Raw genomic sequence first — 15,941 nt, forward strand, 5'->3', positions numbered from 1 at the left:
CACTGGCTGAATCTGATATGCCAACAGGGGCCACAGATTTAGCTCTGAACTCTGAAAGGGGACAATTCATAAGCGTCGTCGGTGTTTAAAAAACATCTCAGTTGTCATGCTCTCCACCCACTGGCTGCTGGACTCTCACAGACGGTTTCCTTTTCATTAGGGGTTATTACCACTCAGAGTGGTATCACACCATCCAGACAGCTGCTGAGAGGCTTAGGGAGATCTGGGAGAACAGAATGAACTTGCTGGCTGATAAAAATTGGTTTCTAGAACATTGCAGGAGCACCTGTTATGAATCCCACATCTCCAATGGGTCTGCATGTAAAAGAAGAAGCGTTTGGAGAGTATCTGTGTCCATGAGAGTCAGGAACATGAACAGATCCTAATGCATGCAACATGTAGAGCAAATGCAACAACTGCAAACACAGATTTCTGAAGCAAGAGCCAAAGAGAAGAATGGACAATACACAACACCTGTCTAGAATAACAGACCTCAGATCATCTCTGCACATTTCAGATGTCAGAAACTTCTGTAATGTTTTGTTCATGTTTTTTTCAAACCATGAAATACCTGGACTAAAAGCCACAGTTCATTTGTAGAGCTGCTAGCTGACAAATGGTCTCTCAGTGAGAATGAATCTCCAGCTGTTATGAAGCCCATTAACTGAGCAGCTACTCTCCAGTCTGTGCTCTTTCCATATTTTAAAGCCTACCAGGTCTACCTCCGCTGGCAGCCAGCCAGTAGGATTCCACAGCTGTTCTCCCTCCCTACAGCCTGGTCTGTACTTACTGCACACTGGACAGAAGTTAAAGACTCAGGTTACACTAGTGGGGATTACTGAGCCTGGGAATCACCCTGCACTTGCTGTAAAGTCCTGTATGTTTGCAGCATTTATAACTGTATGTTTGCAGCTTAACACTGCACTGTGCTGTGTTGTCAGCCTTTACTAGGGGATATTAGGTAGTGTATTGTCTAGGTTGAAGTTTATCAGTGTGTCCATTTAGAGTGTGTGTAGTGATGAGTGTGTAGCAGTGATGTAAAGACAGTTAGCTGATGTGGAGCTGCATATTCACAGTTTACATCCTCAACTCCTAGATGACAAGAACTGTACAAGTAGGTCAAAAGGTGACACCATGCTGCCAATCTGAGCCAAGCAGAGGGCAGAGTTTACTATGGAATGATTAAGTGTTCATAGTTTAACAGTGAATTACATGATGATGATTTACTGCTAACCCACATTATAGATGACGGTCTGTCTGTTATTATGTATACGTAGCTGACAGGTTATGTACACCACCGTTCAAAAGTTTGTGGTCATCCAGACAATTCATGTTTTCCATGAAAACTCCCACTTTTATTCATGTGCTAACATAACTGCACAAGGGTTTTCTAATCGTCAATGAGTCTTTCAACACCATTAGCTAACACAATGTAGCATTAGAAAACATGTTCCTCTGTACTCCTATGGAGATGTTCCATTAAAAATCAGCCGTTTCCAGCTAGAATAGTCATTTACCACATTAACAATGTCTACACTGGATTTATCATTCATTTAATGGTATCTTCATTGAAAAAAACTGCTTTTCTTTCATAAATTAGGACATTTCTAAGTGACCCCAGACTGTTGAACGGCTGTAATTAGGTTATACTAAATATTTTCGCAACCACATAAAGCTTCAGGGTGATAATCTTGTGCTTCTAACCTGAAACTTTGCAGTGGGACAGTATTTTAGACTGTTTTTGGTGAAACCTGTGTGATACACCATGGGAGTGAAAATGCCCTCAGTCTTAACCAGCATGTTAAGTAGCTTGTTCTTTTCTTTCTCTAACATTTGCATCAGATTCAGCCACAAAGGAGGAGGACATGAGCTTGGAAGGCTCGCAGCAAGCAAACATCGTTTCCCTCTGTGCGAGGCTGGCCCATGGCTGTGTGAGATTACTGGGATATGGTATCGCTTCATTGGGATTCAGTGGGACCTGTATGGGAGCAGCATAGATGAGCAGCGGGGTGCCTGGAGTGATAGCCTGACTCTCACTCTGTGCTGAGGAAGAACCACATACTGAAAGCCTGGATTGGGGAGTGGGTCTTTTGAGGATCATCCCAGGATATCCTACCTTCCTTTGTTGGGTGATTCAACCCCAGGGGAAGCCAAGGAGGGACTGGATGTTGATCATATCAGTAAGATACATACCATCCAGCTTCTCAGCGGCTCTCTCGAGGTCCCACAGAGTGCTGGGGATCAGACACCGAAGCAGATTTAGCTGCTATCTGAAGTATTTCTTTAGATCTTTATCAAATTACTGCTGATGTGCATAAAGACAATGCATTTATTTCTGTTAAATCAATGAAAACAGGATTCATACTGTCCATAATGGAACTCATCGCCATTCAAAGACATTTTAATATGACTGTTAGTCAGTGAACACATCACATACGACATACAGCGTTCAGTGAACACATCACATACGACATACAACAGTCAGTGAACTTATCATTGGAGTGCTGATCTACATTTATTCCAGTTTTCTTCCCTTCGGTCTCTCTGCCCACTCTGTTGATAATCCAATCGGCTGCATTCAGTTGAATACAACACTAGTCTATGCAATCACTGTACAAAGGTTAAGGGCAGCTTATTATTTACCTCTGGGTTATCAGATCACGTTTGTGTCTGCTGCTTTTCCCTTTTAAGAAAGAGGTAATGTACTGTGGACACACAGCTCAGCTGAGAACTACACCGGTTCAGTTAGTGATCATAGTAATTCAGTACAGAGGAGTTTACTTCCAGAATTCACTGATAGAGTATTGATTACCTTATCTCTTGACATACAGGCGTGTTGTGAGTCTTGCAGTCCTTTATTTCAGTAACACCTGTGGTAGTAAGCTGTCCTGCAGCAGCTCTTTACTCCGATGTTCTGCTGAACCTCTACATGAAGCCCTAACTCGAACCTTAGCCAATTAAATAACCTTACTCTGGAAATTTAGGAGACATAGTACTCCTAAAAGCAAAAACTGCTGTTGACCCCACTCACAGGTACAGAGTCGGTAAACATCCATTTTATTTAATATCAGAGCCAAGGTCTAAAAGGCTAAATGGAAAGAGGTTAATTTTCTGTATCAGACTTCTGAAACATGAATTTAAAATAATGTTTACATGTACTATTTTGAAATTCTGAAAGGTTATAATGTCTGTTTTGTGCAGTTAAAGACTGTTCCATTTCCATGAGGTAAGGTAAAACAGGTAAAACAAGCCGTAGCACCAATAATCCGAGTCATAGCGGCGATCCTCCTAAAATCAGAACACCGTGGACTGTGCTCTACTTACACAAGTTAACTCTGAAAAACGGACATGCACATGCTTCAGATCTGGCACGGAGGTTTCTCTGACCGTTGAGACAGTAAGGAGGACAGTCGATAATGTCAGCTTCTGTACAGCTTTCAGGAAAGACACTTTTTTTAAATGAAAAGAAGTCTTATAAATGTTGGGAGGACAATCTTTGGTCAGATTAGACCCACATACATTTAACCAGGACTACCACAGTGAATGCACGGTCCTGACAGTGGAGAATGACGGTGGGGGTGAGATGATATGCATCTGCATGAATGCCTGTGAAAATACCAAAATACTTATTAATGATGACTCCCAGTCTGCAGGAGCTTGGCAGTAGAGGACATTTTGAGTCTGATTATGGCCCAAAGCACACTGTTAAAATCATACAAGAGATTCTACAGAAGGAAAAAGTGGAAACTATGATCTGTTTCAATATGTCTGAGTCCAGAAAATGTATAAAACAATGATATTATAATTAGTTTAAACTGTTCTGTTTTAGTTTAACATTAGAACAAATCCCCTACTGTCATAAAATTTAAGTGGTAATGAACAGAGGTGTACTACTTCTGTTGTGTACTCTGTTATGCAGCACATTATTGTTATTATCAATTTTCTATCAGTATATATTTCTATGTGCGTTTGTAACAACTATTATTAGACAAGTAGCTGAATTTAACACTTTACTACGATCAGGAGCAAAGTGAATAATACTTTTTTTATTTTTATAAAAGTCCTACACTATATCTCACTACAAAATCCCCTTTAGATGGTGAAGCTATATAAACAGAATTGAATTAAATTGAATAACTCTTATCCACAGTGATTATTGTTGTGTTGCAGGCGGTTGTTTTCCTGTGGTCATTTTCAGCTCTGCACATTTATTTCCAGAACACATAAAACCAGAGAAAAAGAGGGAAAAGCGTAGTGAGGGAGGAGAGGAAGGAGAAAGGAGGAGCAGGAGGTCTGCACTGGGCCTACATCTGACGTCAGGATCCTGCAGCAGAGATAAGCTCAGTATGAACTACAATGTCCATCCTTTTAAAAAGACTCACAGTGCGCCACAGGACAGACCTAAGGGAGAGCAGAGCAGATAAGGTCGCCAGACAACTTATACTTCCTACGCTTGACTCACTTTGTGCGCACGGTGGTGGCGCAGTCCATGGCGCAGATGAGTCAGTATGAGGAGAGCAGATAGGAGCCGCGGTGCCGCGCTGCGCGTAATGAACGCTCTTCAGTGACTCGCCTGCGGTCGTGTGTTCGCAGAAAAGACAAAATGGGAACAGCTAGTGAGGATCTGCTGGTGACACTCCAGATACTGCCCGGGTTCTTCTCCAACTGCCTGTTCCTTGCCCTGTACGACTCCGTGGTGCTGCTGAAGCGCGCCGTGTCGCTGCTCAGCTGCTCCAGGTCCGCCGGCTGCGGAGAGTGGCGCCGCATGCTGACCTCCGAGGGGCTCCGCTCCATCTGGAACAGCTTCCTGCTGGACGCATACAAGCAGGTAAAGGTCCTCCGTTTCATACCTGATCCACTCAACTCCAAACGGTTGCTACAGCTTTGCGTCCCAACCTGTCGAACCCGCTGCCTCTGGGCCACACCTTCACCACAGTCTGGAGTAGGCATTGTCCTCATACAGGTAGCCGACAGCTCAACTTGTTTTTCATGTTTGTGGTGTGAAAGAGAGTGGGAGTAAGGAGTGGGGAAGCAGTAGGGGCCCCTACTCTTCTCCCTCACCTGTCCCACCTGTCCAGTCAGGTCCAGTCTGGTGTTCCTTTAAGTCAACCTACTGACTGGAGTTCAGCTGAAGAGTCATTCATTTTGACTGGTTAAACTTAAAAGATCAAAGGTTTATGTAAATCAGTAAAACAGATCAAAACTCTACTTCTTAAAAGTTATTTCTTGTCTTCCACTATCTGAAAAAAATCTGGCACCTTTACAGTTTACTTGTGTATATCTCCAGTATTACAAAGACAGCATGGTTTTAGTTCCTTGCGATGTTTCCCTCCCTGTGATGTGGCTGTGGGGAAACTTGGTTCACGTCTCATTTGATCTCTGTGAGTAATTCACATTACGCTGTTCTCATGTCCATAATTTGTCTTTCTGTTGTCACAAAACTAAATCAGAACAAAACTGAAGATTCCTGATGCTGTCCTGACCTTTAACCAAGCTGCTGTTTTATTTTATGATTACAACATTATCAGACAAAACAAAACAAAAATAGGATAACTAACATGTACACTGTCCATGTGGTTAATTTATCCTGCAGTCCAGTACTTTGTGCTCTCCTGCTTTATATCAGACAACACTGCGGTCATGAAGTTGAATCCGAGGGCAGCTCATCTATCATGATTTACCAATCTGTTTGCTCATTTTATTATTGTGTTAACACTGATTTCCACATCTTTGTTTTTTCTGCTCGTCTTCCAGCTGCTCTCAGGACTGAAACCATAACTTGACATTAATTTAACATTAAAAATTGATTGCATTTCTGTGGAACAAAGTGCAAGTTTGTGTTTATGAAGAAGGAAAACCAGATTTGTCTTTGGAGCCCTTCCACAACCATGGTACAGCCGGGTGTTTGTTCTTCCTATCAGATCTCCACTGAAGACCGTCTGCAGTTTGTGTTTGGAGGATGCTTGTTTTGCCTTTCTGTCACTTTTACTGCCTCTGTTAGGGCCAGACTTCTTGATAAACTGTTTAATTCTGATTGGCTCATGACATTTTGACCTCTTCTGAGTGTAAATCCAGGACCAGAGCAGGGATAAGTGCTGTGGATAGCTGACCTATGATCACTGTTAACACCAACATCAGTTTACTGGAGTCCAAACCCTCCAGCAGGTTTGTCATTTCTGATGATTTGTTAGATTTTATTATTCGTCATCATTCATCCACACTCACACATTAAGTATTTGTGAATAGTCTAATGCCTATTTGTGTGATTAACTGTTAGAACTCATCAGGACCACTAAGGCTGTTCCTCATTTACTGTCAGGATCCCATCAGTCACACCAATACTTTAAGTAACACTGTCAAACTGAGACAGTTAGTAGTAGCAGTAGTCGAACAAATAGTACACATACCTTAGTAGTAATAGTACAGTTCAAGACTTCCTGTGCCCAGCCTCTTATTTAAAAACCTGCCCTCAAGCCCTCTGTGTACACAAACTACATACCTAATTTTGAACTTTGAATGAACGTTGAACAGTCTCAGCAGCAAAGAGAACTACAGCATCCCCTCCTCTGTGCTTCACATGCAGAAACCATACATTCACCTTCTTTAAAAACTCACAAAGACACAGCATGTGGCTGGGTTTAGCCCAAGCTATGAGGAATCTCTGATATGACATACTTAGTTTTATTGTTTGCTACATGAATATTATGTCATAGTTTGGATGTTTTCATTTGTACTCTACAATGTAGAACATAACAATGCAAAGCACTTCCCCTGTCCAAACTTGAAATAATAATAATAATAATAATAATAATAATAATAATAATAATAATAATAATAATAATAATAATAATAATAATAATAATAATAATAATAGTACATTTTATTCTGACTGGCACTACATGTATGATTTTGTTATTCAAAGAATCGCTGTTTTTAACACTGTTCTCAATGAGGTGACTCAAAAGAAATTAATTAGACTTTAGAGTCAAGTCAGTTTTATTGATACAGAACATTTAAAAACAACCAAGATTGACCAAAGAGATTTACAGGCTCAGAATAGACATAAACATGATCTGCCAGAGAGAACATATGTGTCGTCAGTAGGGGCCTTCAAGGCATCAAGAGGTTGAGCGGTTCTAGTTTCAACAGGTAAGTGGTTCCACAGACTGGGTGGGATGGTCTCTGTTTCTGAGTCTGAGTCTGGATCAGGGAACTTTAAGGACCATCTGATTGGCCGATGTCAGCGCTAAAACTGGAGCATGGATGTGTAAAAACTCAGATAAGAAGGTGCCAACACATTTAACGCCTTAAAACAAGCAGTAAAATCTTAGAAACAGTTCTGAAGCAGACAGGAAGTCAGTGGAGTGAGGCTTAAACTGGACTTATGTTCTCCTTTTCTTTGTTCCTGTGAGAAGCTGGCAGCAGAGAGAATTTAAATGACTTGTGTGGCACGTTGTAGAGAGAAAGGAAAAACTGAAGAAATATGTAAGGAATTTTTGGCAATTAGATTCCATCACCTGAATGATGTCCAGGTTTCCACTGGTGTGATTCCTTGTGTAGTTCTCTTCTTCTTCTTCTTGGTCTTCCTTGGTAGTGGTGTCTTTGCAGCAGCTCCACCATGAAGCCGGATTCATTCAGTCTCCTTCCAGCAGCTGCTGTTGAGATGTTCGCTGCCTGACCTCTGACAGCGCTGATGTGGCTCTAATCCAATCTGCTCCTAACTCATGATTTCTGAGGCTTCTAACACTAATGAGCTTCTCTACTGCTGCACAGAGAACTCCTGGTCTTCCTTTCCTGGAATGGTCAGTTCCATCATAGAGTTTGGTAGTTTTTGCAGTTTCACTTCATGAAACTTTCAAAATTCTTGAACTTTTTCAAACTGACTGACCTTCACATCTTAAAGTAATAATAAACAGTTATTCCCTTTTACTCAGGCCTTAGAATGGATTACCACAGTAGTTGAGTCAGACTGTTTGCTGTATACCAACAGTACTAACGCAGTGATGACTTTGTGATACTTTGTGGAAAGATATTTTGGTTAAAAGGTTTTGAAAGAAGGCTGTTGTCTCATAGAAGGAGTAGTGTCTCGAAACCAAGTCCAAGAGGAGAGGAGGGCAACAAGACTAAACACTTATGGTGTCCACAGGATCCATCAATTTCTGGCATCCCATTCATTGTCTGTGTTGTTGTTGTTGAGGTGCATTTCGAGGGATGTTGTGATGCCATGCTGTCCCGACACTTCTACCGGACTGAAGGTCTGAAGGGCTGTCATGTGACCACCTAGTGGATCACTAGGGTACGCCCACCAAGCAGGAGATATTCCATGCGAGAATAAACGCCCCTGTGGACGCGGACCATTAGGGTGTAAGACTTCATTTTACGTGCCAGAAAAAAAAAACAATTTAATACTTCCTCAAATCATTCATTTTGGAGCAGAGTTAATGTTGTCAAAGAAAACCATGGCAAAATATTCATCATTTACTTTTTTTTTTTTTACAGCTACATAAAAGTTCATGTTTCAAGACCATAACTGAGACCAAATGTTTTTCTTTTTTGTCAGTGAATAAAACTAAACAGTAATTGAAATTTAGACAAGGGCATAAATGAACCAAATACTGTTTTAGTACAAAATCTTATTTAGTGACCTCCAGCGGTTGTGGAATCACACACTGCAGCTCCAAAGTTTCCTCTAAAGAAGGTCGGCTGTAGCATTAAGTCACACTGTGATTGTAATGCTGCTGTCCACCCTGTGGTTTATCTTTGTGAGGGATTCGTACTACAGCAGCAGGATAAACCTCAACCCCATTAACCTTCATATCACACCTGAAACATTCCTGACGTGACAAGAAGCTCTTTGGAACACTGTTGCATCTCGCTGAGATAATTGTGGATTATCAAGTTTGTACAACCTGGTGGAGTCCTTTTAGCTCGAGAGCTGCTGCCAAGAAAACTAAAGTGATGCAAGCAAATACTAAGACATTCTGAAATGTATGGACTTTAAAAAAACAAAAAATCACTCAAATTGTACATGAATATATTATTGATATTAGCATTTGTAAATAAATGGAAAAAAGGAGAAAAAAGCTGTTTATGTTCTCTATTCATTGTATTATGTTGTTGTTGTTTACGTTTTAAAGACGTGTTGTTGTCCAGCTGTGAAACAGCAGGGAGATAATCCATACACTACCAGTCAAAATCCTGGACACACCTTCTCATTCAGTGGTTTTTATTGAATTATTTTCTACATGGAATTATGTTGTAAACAAAAAAAGTGTTTATCTTCAGTATTAATCTACAATGTAGAAAATAATACAAATAAATAAAAAGCACTGAATGAGAGTGTAGTGTAGTTTCAGAAGAAGCACAAAAAGAGCATCAGAACATAAAAGCACTCCTACTTCGTGTCTGTGTCTTCTACAGGTTCACTGTGAATAAATGTTAATCCATATTTTTACCTCTTCAGGTCAAACTGGGCTGTGAGGCACCCAACTCCAAAGTGGTGAAGGTCCCTGACGGCCCCCGGTGGAGCAGCACCATCAGCAACATGACCAACGTCCCATGTGGAACCAAGATCCAGAATGGGGATGAGTGTCGCCTTTTGGATTTCGAATCATCAGACCGCCCTCTGGTGGTCAACTTTGGCTCGGCCACCTGACCCCCGTTCATCAGCCACCTGCCAGCTTTCCGGCAGCTGGTGGAGGACTTCAGTGATGTGGCTGATTTTGTGCTGGTGTACATTGACGAGGCTCATCCGTCCGATGGATGGGTGGCCCCCCCTATGGGTTCTTGCTCTTTCAGCTTCCGGAAACACCAGAACTTGGAGGAGAGGATGGGAGCGGCGCGCAAACTGATCGAGCACTTTTCTCTGCCGCCACAGTGTCAGTTGGTAGCCGACTGCATGGACAACAATGCTAACGTGGCTTATGGTGTGTCCAATGAACGGGTGTGTATAGTTCAACAGAGGAAGGTTGCCTACCTGGGGGGGAAGGGGCCGTTTTTTTACAGTCTGAAGGATGTGCGGCAGTGGCTTGAACAGAGCTACGGTAGACGGTAGGAGGAATGAAGGACTAGAACACAGGAAGTGCCTTTTTTAGTCTGGAAGTGAGAGGTGATTTGGTTTTGTATAGAAATGGAATTTCAAGGTAGCTATAATGAGTTTTCATCCAGAGCTGCAGAAGAAGGGCAGTTTCTTTCTGAAATTAGGCCAACTTTTCACACAGCACTTCGTATACATTGAGATGAACTTGTTAAAACCTGTGATGATCCACATTAACTGGCAGCACGTTGACTGAAGACAACCTATGAAACTGACAGTTCATGTGCTTCATCTGCATTTGTGCCTGCTGTTGCTGCTAGAGTCATCTTTTGCATTATTTACGAATTCAAAAAAATTACAAGAACCTATCTTTAAAAATAGGTTATACATTTGTAGATGTAAAATTATTTTATGGACATTTTAATATTCAGTGTTTTTTACACTATGATCTTATTTTCCCTTTTCCCTGGTTGGATGAATCTGAGTGCTTTTAAATAGTGTTCATGTTTACAGTGTTGAATCAAAGTAGATTGAATGTGGCTTTTTGACTCTGATTAATAGAAAAAGATCATTACAGTGTAAAGTAGAACAGACCAGTGTCATATAAGTACTAGTTCCGTCCATCCCCTCAGTCAGTGTTCAGTAGGAGCTCATTTGGAAGCAGCTTCAGTGTGTGGATGGGTCTCAGCATGTTGAGCTTCACATATCAGGCGACTGCAGTTTTTTGCTGTTCCTCTTAAAAGCTTCTCAGGTGGTATGGAGATAGTCCAGTCACAGGTTGAGATCTGGTCCTTCATTCAGCCAGGATGTTGGTTTGGTTGTTTTAACCCTCATGTCGTACAGCGGGTCAAAATTGACCCGCTTTAAAGTCTGAAAATGTGGGGGGAAAAAATTTCTCAGGGAAACTTCTGATGTCCACAATGTCAACATTTTTGGGAAATCTTTGAACATTTTTTGATGGGAAAAAAGAAATGTTCAAAATGTTTCTTAAGAACATTCACAAAAAAATCAACCAAAATACAGCAAATTTCGCTGGATTTTGGTTGATTTTTATGTGAACGTTCTTAAAGAAAATATTAGAAGTTTTACTGATATATATGGAATCACTTTAGATATTTTTCGGGATTTTTTGGAAGATTTTTACTCATTTTTTGAAAAGAATTTTCTTGCCAAATTTGGGGGATTTTTTTTTTTTTTTTAATAAAACTTTTAAGGAATTATTGGAATTTTCTTCCTGAAGGTTTTGCAAATTTTCAGAAATTTGGGGAATTTTTTTGCTGAATTTTTGGGCTTTTTTTCAGACAAGGAAACAACATTTTTTGGTGCCCATAAATGAGGACAACAGGAGGGTTAAAGCTCTCCTGGTGTGACTCTGACTACATGCTTCAGTTTATTGTCTGGCTAAAAACTGAATCTCTCTGGTGACAGGTAACTTGTATCAGATTTTCCTCCTGGATTTCTTTTGCTGCATTCATGTCACCTTTTACTCTGCTCCACTGAGACGTCCTCTGGGGTTGCTTCTCCTCTGGGGTTGCTTCTCCTCTGGGGTTGCTTCTCCTCTGGTTGCTTCTCCTCTGGGGTTGCTTCTCCTCAGGTTGCTTCTCCTCTGGGGTTGCTTCTCCTCTGGGGTTGCTTCTCCTCTGGTTGCTTCATGCTGGAACTTCAGTTTTATGATGTGTATTATGTGGCTTACAGCAGACATGGTATTTAGCCTCTCAGTTTTGGTGTTCTCAGACCATGAAAACATTCTTCCAGCTGAGCTCATAGTTTCCCACAATCTGTCTGTCCAACTGTAGCCCAGATGTTATGTGAGTTTTTTTAGGAGCTTCTAGTTGCAGCCCAAACTCCCCCACTTAGCCTTCAAAATCCATGAGCACTATTTCTTAAACTGTTTATGGATTTGTGTTTTTTGTTTTTTAGTGGTGCACTTGTCAAGCGTGGGGGTTAAAGATTGGGTAATCCATGTTTACCTTGTCATGTGTGTTATTGTACTGCAAGCTTCTGACATATGAAGGGCTCTGGAGCACAGCACCAAGCTGTTTGTCCATTACATGTCTTTGACCGACTGCCTGTTCTGTCAGTAATGTGTTCAGACATGTCACTGGAGCTTGCACACGTTGAGTTGTGTTCTGACGTTTGTTGATTGTGTGTGGACGTGTGTTAGATTCAGGGCTGTGCAGTGTTCGCTAAAGGATGACTTCATGTCAGCTACAAATACAGGGTTTCAGAATCTCTCCAAAAGTTGTTCCTACAATTGAAACCTCGTGACTAATGAGGTGGTCTCCATATTAATCACAGTTGGATTGATTAAATTACTTGGTTGCACCACAACTAATTCTTTGTAGAAAAACTCTACTCAAGACAAAAAAAAGAGTATGGTTATTTTGTATAAACAGGTATTAAGACCGATACAAGTGGAGTCATAGTCACTCAAATAACTACTAAGTCAGATGAAAGAAAGCAGCTGCTTTTGTGACCAACGCTTTTCCTCAATTCCTTTTTTGATGAGGATGTGACTGACATCACCTCAACCACAAAGGCACCCCCAGGTGAAGAGGTGAACACAAACCTGTGTTTCCAGTAGATAAAATTCCTTCTTTAATCTTACTGAAAACAGGCCGAAGTTTCGGGTCCAGAGAGGACAGAACACAAACTAGGGGACAGAGAAGACACAAAGTTAGCAATATGCAAGTGTGTTGTCTGACTTTATGGAAGAGAGAGAAAAAAGAGGAGAGGAGCCCAGTGCATTATGGGAATCCTCTGGTTTATATAGCAGCAATAAATGTAGTGCAAATTTCCCCTTGTGGGACTAACAAAGGATATTTTATTTAAGCAAATCTTAAAAGTAGAGAAGATGACGACCTCCCAAAGCCAAACTGGGATTGCATTCCACAGCAGAGGAGCTGATAACTGAAGGGTCTTCTTCTGGAAACTCTGGAACAACCAGTAAACCCGCAGTCTGAGAATGAAAGACTCTGTTAGGATGATCTGGAACAATAAGGTTTTTAAGATATGATGGAGGTCATTAAGAGTTTTATATGTTAGAAGCAGGGTTTTAAATTCTATCCTGGATTTTACAGGGAGCTGATGAAGAGAAGCTAATAGGAGACATCTGATCTCTGTTCCTGGTTCTTGTCAGAACTCTGGCTGCAGCGTTTAGGATCAGCTGGAGGCTTTTAGGAGAATTATTGGGACCTCCTGGTAATTATGAGTTACTACTCCAACATCAAAGTAAGAAATGAATCATCTAATTTTTAAACTCTGACACAGAATGTTCCTGATTTAGACAACATGGTGCAGGTGACAACATGCTATGGAGGATATGTCTGTTTCTGTCATTTGTTTAAAAAAATAAATGGAAAGTCAGTCTTGAAGAAAATGTGGAACTACAAATGGCTCATTAGGAGACAATATGATGTTCTATCATGAGTTATCTATTAAACACAGGTGTGTTCATTTTGACTTTTACCTGACAGAAGACCCTGTGCATCTGAAACATTACTTCAGTTATAACTGGTGGTCTACCTCTCTGTCTCCTCATCATGCTATGAATGATGATGAGTCTTGCTTCACTAGTCCATTCTGTAGTGCATGGTAGTCTGGTGGCACCTCACTATTCTGCTACAATATGGGGAAATATGACCTCTTGTTTGTTTGTATTTCATTAGACCGATCACAGCCGTCATGGGTGGAGCTAAGCAAAGGATGCTGCTGGTGTTCCAGCAAAATAGTGACATGCAGAGAAGCAAACACTGTTAATGTATAATTTTTGCAAAAAAAAACAAACAAAAAAACCCCAAAAACTAGCAGGGCTGTCCTGCTGCTTCCAGTAGTGAAAACAATTAAATCAAGCTGATAGTGGAAGGACATGACTGCCTGAAATGAGACGTGGCTCATACCCACATCTCACAGCATCTCACAAAGATGCCCACTGTGCTTCAGTATTTACATTCCAATGAAAGCAGGGAGATGACTAGTTTTGAACCATGAAATACTATTAAACATCTTAACATTAACAGACACACTTGCTGCTCTGTCAGTTCAGATGTTCTGAACTCCAACCATCTGCTCTCTGCACTGTGGTCTGTTAGTATGAGCTGTGAAGAAAACAATGAGACTTAAAGTGCCTTGTCATCTAAATCAAATGTTTTGATGCTATGGACAGGTCAGGGGGCATGGCTTTGGTAGAATATGAGTGTGATTAACAACCATGAATCCACAAAATCACATATCTGTGTAGTGCAATGCATGCAACACAAGTACAGGAAACAGACTGGCAACTTGCTGCTACCCACCTCAGGCCCTATTAAAAGTGCAGAACACTTGGTAATTTGCCTTTTTTTTATTCATTTGAATTCTTCTGTAGAGATCGCAGAGTGTATAAAAGTCGCATAAATTCACTTTGATTCAGAATGACAGAGCAATGAGACACAGAAGCCTCGACATATTCCAGTTAGTGACACGAGAACACCTGAGCTCTGCTACAAGGTGTTTCTCTTTACATCTGCAGGAAGAAATTACATAAAACCAGAAATTTAAATTAACAAAATAAATAAATTTCAAATGAGAGTGAGTTGAGTAACTCATGGAAATGCATAAGAACCCATAGCTAGCTGAAAATCCCTGAGATTGTAGCAGTGATGTGGTTAACACCAGTTCTAGTTGATGATCAGTTTCAACAGGAGAGGTGCTAGAAGGAGATTTCTCTGTTTTGCTTTTTTTTAAAGCCTTTTGTGAACCTTTATGTGTTTATGAATCAAAGTAGGCTTTAAACAGCCCTTTCAGGCAATATTTCCTTGAACAGTAAATGATTGGTACTTGTAGCTGCTTGCCCTCAGGTCAAAAACACACCCACTCATTAACATGTGTAGACAGGAGAGAACTGTACTGGTAGAACAGTACTAGTAGAACCCTAAGAATTCATGTCAATGTGTGAAATCATTTCAAAATCTACTTCTTTTTAAAATTCAAGGACAAGGAAGAGCAACGATTTCCTCACATGTGCAAAGAATGCCTTTGTGTTTCTTTACCTGCTCTGTCCTCACCTGTCCCAGGAATCTCAGGACCCCACTCAGAACCCATTATTGCTTCCAAGAACATGAAGATTTCCCCCGTCATGTCTTAGGATGAGATTCAATATAGATGACTTTAATTTTATTTTACTGTTGAAATGCATTTATTACTATTTAATGTAAATGACAGCTCTGATTCACATCTTTGGATTTAGATTTTTGAAAAAAGGAAACCTTAAATATCTTTAAATATTTAAAAACACTTTAAAGATGTGAAGGTTAAGGTTTGAAGGTCAGCAGGTTTGTGAGGTTATGTGTGCTTGACGTGGGTATAGAATGTGCAAAGAGGATCATTCTGAAATGACAGCATGTGAGCTTCTTAGGACGGATAGGTGGCTCTAGTCACAGAGACGAAGGTGTGAAAATGAAAACCTTTGACGAAAGAGTCCCAGACTCAGTCTCTGGTTGGATAGTGAAATGCACCTGGTCGACATGACGGAGCTGCTGCATCTGTTTTCAGCATCAGTCTGCTAAAATTGTATGTCTCAGTAACAGGTATAGACATCTGTGTTTTCAGTTTTTTGTGCTTTTATATTGCTCTTCAGTGTAATGTTTATTTTTATATGTCAAAGGATAAAAATAACATAAGTGGAAAATAAAAGTGAATGTTTGCTTATGAAACTATTGTATATGTTGTTTCCATGTCCAACATCATTTTACCACAAGTCAGTTACTTAAAAATGGTGTAATGTTCCAAAGTATTTAGGGGAAAAAACTACATGAAATGCCTCAGTAAGGTGTTCAACCAGCACAGCTTGATGTTCAATAGAGCTTTGCATTGATTTGCAGACACTCTTCCCTATAAGGGGACAAGTGGACCCAAACCATGCCAG

The 15,941-nt window shown here is 40.6% G+C and overlaps 1 protein-coding gene across 2 annotated transcripts; it reads left to right on the forward strand.

Annotated features, from left to right (window-relative positions):
• Positions 1-4,272: 4,272 nt before the first annotated feature.
• On the forward strand, positions 4,273-15,729 carry dio2 (iodothyronine deiodinase 2). Of its 2 annotated transcripts, none has more exons than XM_035944721.2 (2): positions 4,273-4,963; positions 9,464-15,729. In XM_035944721.2, the coding sequence occupies exons 1-2, from the start codon at positions 4,604-4,606 to the stop codon at positions 10,052-10,054; spliced, it is 951 nt and encodes a 316-aa protein (XP_035800614.1). In that variant the 5' UTR covers positions 4,273-4,603; the 3' UTR covers positions 10,055-15,729. The 2 variants fall into 2 exon arrangements, with proteins under 2 accessions (XP_035800614.1, XP_023118556.1); XM_023262788.3 differs by having other exon boundaries at positions 4,278-4,828.
• Positions 15,730-15,941: the final 212 nt, after the last annotated feature.

The sequence above is a fragment of the Amphiprion ocellaris genome, chromosome 20 (genome assembly GCF_022539595.1).
Source record: "Amphiprion ocellaris isolate individual 3 ecotype Okinawa chromosome 20, ASM2253959v1, whole genome shotgun sequence".
In the NCBI taxonomy this organism is placed as follows: Eukaryota; Metazoa; Chordata; class Actinopteri; family Pomacentridae; genus Amphiprion; species Amphiprion ocellaris.